The sequence below is a fragment of the Echinops telfairi genome, unplaced genomic scaffold (genome assembly GCF_000313985.2).
Source record: "Echinops telfairi isolate 266 unplaced genomic scaffold, ASM31398v2 ScPeMD7_443;HRSCAF=831, whole genome shotgun sequence".
In the NCBI taxonomy this organism is placed as follows: domain Eukaryota; kingdom Metazoa; phylum Chordata; class Mammalia; order Afrosoricida; family Tenrecidae; genus Echinops; species Echinops telfairi.
Window position 1 is genome coordinate 5,659,395 of NW_022104341.1, and position 8,427 is coordinate 5,667,821.

The window sequence follows — 8,427 nt, forward strand, 5'->3', positions numbered from 1 at the left end:
GGTCTCGCGGGCCGCGGGTGGGATGGAGACGGCCTTGGAGCAGCACCTGGAGGACACGTGAGTAGCCGAGTCTGCTGGAACGGACCCGGGGTCGCGGCGAAGGGCGGGAGCCCGAGGACTGACCTGGGTGGAGCCGCGCGCACCCCGAGTGGTGGGAAGTTGTCGCGGGCACTGGCATGAAGCTGCAGGCCCGCAGGGCTGCGGCTCGGAGTGAACACTCTCCTCCCCTTGAACCCTGGCTCCCCACCCGGGTTCTAACCCGAGGCCGCCCTGTCACGTTGTTGAGATCGTACCAGGTCGCTCCTTCAAGCGCTGTAGCAGATAGCTTTGGGGGAGGATGTGCAGGTACATAAAGCCGAACCCTGAAATCCAAACGTAAATAGACATACAAGAATGTCCCCAACGGAGGGCTGCCTCCCTACTCAGCCTGGTGCTTAGGGAGCTGAGAGAGCTCTTAATTGTTCTCGAATCTCTCATGTTTATTTGAGATTCAAAGCCCCTGGGTGAGGCAAACAGTTAACTTGGGCTCCTAACGGAAAGATTGGGGGCCTTGAGGCCACCGGAGATGCCTGGGAAGAAAGGCCTGGGGCTTCCCAAAACTGCTGCGGAGCACAGTTCGGCTCTGAAACCCAGGGGATGACCGTGCGTCAGAGTCCACTCGAGAACTACGTGGGTATGTGTTCCAAACTAGAAAAGTCTAAGGACGTTTACAAACAACTTTCACCACTGGCCCCTCCGCTTCCCTCTTCCTGTGTGGGAGGCACCTGTGTTCACTTCAAACTGTGTTACTGCAAACTTAAGAGTTTCGCAGCAGTTGTTTTGGATGGGTTTATATGTTAAAGCCTGCATTTTCAGCAGGGATAGAAAACATAGGCATAACAATGTCTGTGCCCAGATCTTTTCGTGCGTTACATTTAAGTCCATTTTTGGTGATAGCCGCAGGGTGACCCCATGCACACTAGAACAAAATGCTGCCTGGTCCAACACCTTCCCCGTGATTGGTTCCATTGTGGTCTCTAGGATCTGCGTTTGGCTGATTTTCAGAAATAGATCACCAGGACTTCTGCCGACAGTGCTGAGGTGCATTGGCTGGGGATCAAACCTGGGTCTCTCCTACATGGAGAATTCCCTGAGAATTCCACCACAGGACCAGCTCTGCCTGATCATTTTAATTTAATTTCGTTTTTCTTCTTGAGGTAGTGGGGAGGCATGTTAGGTGGATCTTTTTGTTGTTGCTGTTAAAGGTTGAGAAATACCAACTTGAGCACCTACGATAGTGTCTGTCACATCAGAAGCATATGAATTAAAAGTTACTTAAAGTCATTTTCTCACATCATTTGTTTTATCCTTCCTGTGACTCTCGAACCAGAATGAAGAATCCATCCATTGTTGGCGTCCTGTGCACAGATTCACAAGGACTGAACCTGGGCTGTGAGTATCTCTAGCTACCATTTCCTATTATACGTATACTTTCTGGATACTTCTGTAAGAATAGAGATTATGAAAAAAAAAAAACAGAATAGAGATTATGTCCAAATAACAAGGTTAGAAACTTGGAATTTTTCAGCTGGCATTTAGGAAAGTAGAAATGTACCTTATAGTCCCATCATTAAACATTTATCTCTATTAAATCATACTTGAATCATTTTCATTTGGATCTAGAAGGGACCCAAATAATGACAGCAGTTATCATTTATTGAATTTTTGCCATGTCAGGGCTGTGCTAAGCTTTACATACCTTATTTCCAATTTTCACAATAACCCTGCAAGATGGGTTATTCGGTCAACTGTGCTTAAAACACTGTGAGTAGATAGTGAAATACAGTTCTTATAATATAGTTCAGAGTCAACCACCACCTAGGTTTAACATGCTTCTCTTCCCCTTTTTGCTGACTCTCTATCAACAGTGAAGCCCTTTGTCAGGGACTGGTCTCTCCTGGTGACAGGTCCAAAGTACGTGAGACAAAGTCTAGTCATCTCAGGAGCATTCTCGTTGTACTTCTTCCAAGACAGATTTGTTTGTTTTTCTGACCGTCCGTCCGTGGTACTTCCAACAGTCTTCACCAGCCCCGCAATCAAAGGCATCAGTTCTTCCCTCGTCCTTAGTTACTGCCCAGCTTTCACATACATAGGAGGTGACTGAAAATACTGGCTTTGAGTCAGGCACACCTTAGTCCTCAAAGTTGGCTTTTTAACACTTTAAAGAGGTCTTTTGAAGCAGTATTGTCCGATGCAATATATTGTTTGATTCCTTGGCTGCTGCTTCCATGAGTGACAACTTCATTTTTTCTCCATTTAGCGTAAGGTTGACTGTTGCTCTAGTTGTGGGGGTTTTTGATTTTGCTACCTTGAGGCACAATCCATACGGAAAGCTGTAGTCTCTGATGTTTCTTAGCAAGTGCTTCCAGGCCTTGCTTTCAGCAGGCAGTATGTCACAGAATACTGAAGGTTAGCGAGTCTTCCTCCAGTCCTGATGCTGTGTTCTTCATAGAACCCAGCTTCTCGGATGATTTGCTCAACATGCAGAGTAAAGAGGTACAGTGAGTGAATACAACCCACATTTCCTAGTTTTAAGCAATGTAGTATTCCTTTGTTCTGTTTGAACAATTGCATGTTGGTCTATGTACAAGTTCTGCATCAACCCTTAAGTGATCTGGAATTCTCATTCTTCACAATGTCAGCTTTAAATGTTTTTGTTGTTATCTCTAAATTTTTATTATCTACACAGTCTAATGCCTTTGCACAGCAAAAAAAACCCAAGATAAACATCTTTCTGGTATTTTCTACTTCCAGATAAGAACCATCTGATATCAGAAGTGAAATCTTTTGTGTTGCGCCAGGTCTTCTTCCGAATCCAGTGTGAATTTCTGGTAGTTCCATAGTGTTGTACTGTTGTAACCAGTTTTGAATTATCTTCAGAATTTTACTCGTGTGTGCCAGTAATGATACCGTTTAATAGTTTACACACACTGTTGAATCACCTTTGTTAGGGCTGGGCACAAATATGGATTTCTTTTAGTCAGCATGGGCAAGTGAGTGCTTCCAGCAGTGTGTCCATTTGTTGAAACAGCTCACTGGGCATTCCATCAATTCTTGGAGCTTGTTTGTTACTAATGTGTTCAGTGCAGCCTGAACTTCCTCCTTTAGAATCTTGGAATCTTGTTCCTGTGCTGCCCCCTGGAATGCTTGCATGCTGACTAATGATTTGGCTCAGTGACTAAGTATTCTTTCCATCTTCCCCTGATCCTTCTTGAGTCGTTCCATGTTTTTCCCATAAAACCCTTCAAAATCGCAACTTGAGGTCTTAATTTTTTTCTTCACCTCTTTGATCTTGAGAAATATTGAGTGTGTTCAAGTAAGTGAGAACAGTTACACTTCAGGAAGTAAATCTAGAAAGGTGAATAACCAAAGCATTCAAGTAGACTAGTAGTTACTTTTTATCCTGAGAATTCAAGATTCAGTTATTATCTAAGGCATACATTATTAAGAAGTCAATTCTGTTGATACTGAAAACCAGCCAGCTTACTTGTATTATAGCCAAAAGAATCGCTCACAGAACTTCCGCATATGCTGTCACTGGTTTTATGGACTTCTGAGTAAAGACTGTTCTAAGCTCTATGGTTGAGCTCCGTTAAAGGAGGTCAGACCACCCGTGAGGGATTGGTTCATTGGTCTCAACAGGGCTCTTGCCCACACTGTTTCTTGTCAGCCTCACCTCCGGGTTTCTTGTTGTCTCCATGCAGTTCACATAAGATGACTGTATGACTTTCAGATTCACTTAAATTACCACTCCTTTGTATCTTGGAAGGAGCCCTGGCAGTGTACTGATTACACTTTGGGCCGACAGTCTCGAAGTCAGCAGTTCAAAACCACCAGCTGCACCTCTGGAGCAAGATGGAGCTCTCTACTCCCGTAAAGAGTGACAGCCTCAGAAGCTCACGGGGCAGCTCTCCCTGTTCTTTAGGGTCGCTATGAGTCAGAGTGGACTCTGTGGAAGCGCGTTTGTGTTGTTGTTGTTGTTGAGTTTTATATCTCGGAAAAGGTGATTAGAGACGATTGGACTGACTTTGAAAACTGAGTGTTAACATGTTATCCATTGATCACAAGGACAGGTGGGTGGATCTGTCACTGATCTAATCAGTTGATTGTCAGGTTGAAAGCATTTCACGTTAGCAACATTGGGCATAAACATAACCACCCTTGTGCCCTGAGAGGATGGCACAGAGGTGTTCCATTCTGTTGTACAATGGATTGAGGTGAATCAGAACTGACTGCGGCACCTACACAGCCACCTCAACCAGGGGCTGAACCATCTATTTTTAAGCAAATCAACAGGAAGTACTTCTTGCCCATGTTTGGATGAGGAGGTAACAAGCTATCTCTGTCTTCCAGGCCGTGGGACCCTGTCGGATGAGCATGCTGGAGTGATATCTGTATTAGCCCAGCAAGCAGCTAAGCTAACCTCTGACCCCACTGATATCCCCGTGGTGTGTCTCGAGTCAGATAACGGGTGAGTGGGTGTCAACCGAGAAGCCTCCGGGGAACGGGATGGGGCTGCCCTGGGATCATCACTGGCTCCTCATTCCAAGTCCTGATGGTGGCTTTGATCTAGCAGAGACAGACTTTGTGAAAGCACTTTGAAGGGGGCTCTGTGGACCACACAGTGGCAGACACGTTGGTCTCTAAAAGGAATGTGTTTCAAATGAAGCTACCGCAAAACCAGACTAGATGACGCTCACTGCCGTCGAGCCCATCCTGCTTCATGCATGACCGTGGAAGGGAGAGTCTGAATCACAGCGGGGCAGGGAGGTGGGGCCGCCTTCTTTGCTGGGTCTCACAAGTTTTCCACCTTAGGGTGCAGTCTCCCCTTTTTTCTGTCACTCGTTTTAGTAGACAATAGCTGAGTTTCCCTTCTGGACAGGTTTGTGCCTTACACAGGTTTTACTGTCTGAAGCGCTACCATCTACCCAACGAGAGGAAGACGAATCAAAGAACAAAACACTTGAGTAGGAAGAGGCTATTCCAAAGATACTCTGTGAGAGGGTGTTCTCAACACTGAGTGAAGGCAGATGATGTAGTGTGACAGGGTCACACACAGAGAAAGTGTATGTACACCCACTCCTCACTTAACATGGTTAGGTTCCAAAGACCCGGCCGTTGTGTGAAAAAGGCGGGGCGTTTTGTTTTCTGTTTCCAGGCCATCCATTTGTCTGGTTCTCAATTTAGGAACTATGATCATAGAAATAATATCAGCCAGGTTCGGGTGGCGCGCTCACCATTGTCACGGGTCCAGGGACGGGTCCTCTCTCAGTGGACAGGTTTGGCGACGGCACAGCTGGATAAAGCCTGGCTGTGTAACTGGAGGGACCCCAGCTTACCCATTCCACTTTCTCCTGTGTTGGGTCAGAGTATCCCTCGAGGATGCACTTCCAGGGCTCTTCTCCGTGCCTCCCCCTACTGCACTCCCACCCCTCCCTGCAGCCCCGTGGCTGAAACCAAGGAGCCTGCTCTGCCTTCAGGGCCTGTTGAGGCAGGGGCTTCAGACCCAGTTAGCAGGCTTTGAGGTGTTGTTAAACTCACATCATGTCCCTGTAGATTCTTGTCTCCGACGCCTCTTCTCCACTAATCCCCCACCCACCCAAACCCCAAATCTGAGCTGTACGGCTTCAGGTCCGAAAGGAGCTGGGAACCCAGAGCAGGAGCCCAGTGGCTCTGTGCTGCTTACGTGTTCGCCTGGAGACCGTGGGTACCGAAATGGCACCCTGCTGGCCGGAAGCGGCAAAAGTGGAAGGCAGTGCAGCCCAGCTTCTCAGAGGACCCTGGAGACACGCGACCCTTCCCACCATGCCCACTGCCTCGATGCACGGAGCAGTCGGATAGTGGATGTTTTACAGTGGTCTTAATGCAAAATCCTGGGTAATGAGACAGTCGACAACTGAGGAATGCGTGTATAGTATACATGTAGATAAAGAACTAGGAAAATGTTAATAGTGGTTGCCTCTGGGTGGTAGGATTATGGGATTTCATTTTTGTTTAATACTTTTCTGTATTTTCCCAATCTTTTACTGTACAAATAAAACAAATATTGTACTGGTAATATTAGAAAAATGGTAAATACTTTTTCATAGTACACAGCCCCCAAGTGTCTACAATTGTACGTGGTCCCCACGTGAAGGAGCCCTGGCATCAAGCATAGTGGACTGCAGGTTGGGCTGCTAACCACTGAGCCACCCAGAGGGCACAAGGTGAGGCTTCCTGCTCCCGTGAAGCTTTACAACTGCAGAAATGCAGAACCAGGCAGTTCTGCTCTGTCCTGTGAGTCGGAATCAACTCTGGCACCGAGTTTGCTTTGGGTTTTGGAGTGCCCAGGTGGTGGGAAAGGGTCACGTCCCCAGCTGCTAACTACAAGCTCATAGGTTCAAATCTACCCAGAGGAACCTTGCAAGAAAAGCAGGGCCATCGGCTTTTTCAAAAGTCACGTTGAAGACTGATGAGTAGTTCTGCGCCACAGCGCGGGGGCGGCGGGGTGGGGGCGCAGTTAGCCTCATGCTGGCTCCCAGCGGTGCAGCTCTAGCAAATGCCTCTGCTTTGTCTTTCAGGAACATTATGATCCAGAAACACGACGGCATCACGGTGGCAGTGCACAAAATGGCTTCTTGACAGATCACTCTCCACCCTGACATGATCTGACTTCTGTTTCCTACAACTACTAAATTCCAGCAGTTAGGCCGTGGCATGTGTACTGGGCATTTTCCTTCACGCTTTTGAACATTTCCTTGTGGTTTAGGTGAAAGCCGACAACGCAAGTTCCTTTCCCATTGGACGATTTATGCCACGTCTCACGACATCCCTCTCCCCACTCCCACCCCATTTCCATTCCCCAGCTTGCCTGCCCCTTCTGCCTTTGGAATTTTGCTTTGGGGCAAATGCTGCCCTTTCGATCTCTTGGGGTTGAAGGCCAAGGAGCACGTTCCCCCTTGGTGTTACTTACTCTTCACCCCAGCCTACAGGCCAGCCTATTATTGTTCAGCTGTGGGCAAGCCTGGCGGTGGAGAGGTTAAGCGTGGGGCTGATCACTGCAATTCAAACCTCACAACAGCAGTTCAAACCTATTAGCTGCTCCATGGGAGTAAAGTGAGGCCAGCTGCTCCTATCGGGAATTATAGTTTCGGAAACTCACGGGCAGTTCTACACTGTCCTACAGGGTCACCCTGAGTCGGTATCGACTGATGTTAGTGAATTTGAGTTTGTTTTGGATTTTTTAATTTGGCTGTATGGTGAACCTTCTCCAATAGTGAGCTCAGTTTTCAAATTGAAAAGGTGTTTTAAGGCCAGCCTCAGGATTCCACCAAGCCCTTATCAGACCAGCAAGTCTGAATTTGGATTTTGTCCTACATTTTTCTCTTCTGTAATCCCGGTCAGAGCCGCTAGAGGTAACAGGCTGCATCCTGTTCTAGTTTCAGGAGAGTAGATGATGTGGCACAGTCCTTTGGACTAATAGTTTGCTTTCGTCTTTGACTTTCTTCAACCCCCTTTGCTCCAGATGGGAAGAGACCAATAGTTGTGTATTAGGCGGCTACTTGCAGGCTTTTAAGACTTTGGATGTTTTGCTGTTTATTTCAGAGTAAGCTGCTTTGGGGGCGCTCTGTGGACTAACCTATCACAGTATTGGTGAGAAAGGCTCGTGTGTAGCAGCATGTCATGATGACTGTAGAATTAATTATATTCAATAAATCTGGTTGGAGGAATGTTAGCATCTTTTCTGGATTCTTTACATTAAATGTTTTGTTTTCAATGATGAAACTATAATTTTTTTAAAGGCCTTTCCAACTACTCATTCAGAAGATCCCTGAAATATCTAATATTTTCATAGGGATATTCATTGATCCTTGAAAAAAATCAAGCGTTTCCCACCCTATAATAATTGTAATAATAGTTAATATTATTAAGGATTCACTGTATGCCAAGTACTCAATGGCTTCACATTAACAACTTTCCTGATGACAAGCGTTCGGTGCTAGCAGCTTCACCATGTAGACCCAGGATTCCCACCGAGAGCCTGCTCTCACCCCTAGACCACTGCCGGCGTTTCTGTGTGCCTATGAAGAGGTGCTCAGGAGCAGTAGGCATTCAGGAGATGCAAATCAAAATAACGTGCTACCTCACATTGGCATCGATACAGGAAATGACGTGCTGGAGAGATTGGAGTCTTCATGCGCTGCTGATAGGACTGTACACCTGCCTACCCACTGTGGAAAGGAGTGTGGCGCTTCCTCGAACCACTGGGAGTAGCAGTACCGTCTGACCAGCGATCCCTCTATCTGGTGCGTCCCCTAAAGAAATAGAGCCATTGCCAGAACAGATTCGTGCACACTCACGTTTGCTCCAGTACAATTCACAATAGCAAGAGGGACGCAGCCAAAACGC

At 46.8% G+C, this 8,427-nt stretch overlaps 1 protein-coding gene across 1 annotated transcript; it reads left to right on the forward strand.

The window, feature by feature from the left end:
- Positions 1-6: 6 nt before the first annotated feature.
- On the forward strand, positions 7-7,753 carry LAMTOR5 (late endosomal/lysosomal adaptor, MAPK and MTOR activator 5). The gene is made up of 4 exons (XM_004699200.2): positions 7-57; positions 1,370-1,431; positions 4,393-4,510; positions 6,600-7,753. The coding sequence occupies exons 1-4, from the start codon at positions 23-25 to the stop codon at positions 6,658-6,660; spliced, it is 276 nt and encodes a 91-aa protein (XP_004699257.1). The 5' UTR covers positions 7-22; the 3' UTR covers positions 6,661-7,753.
- Positions 7,754-8,427: the final 674 nt, after the last annotated feature.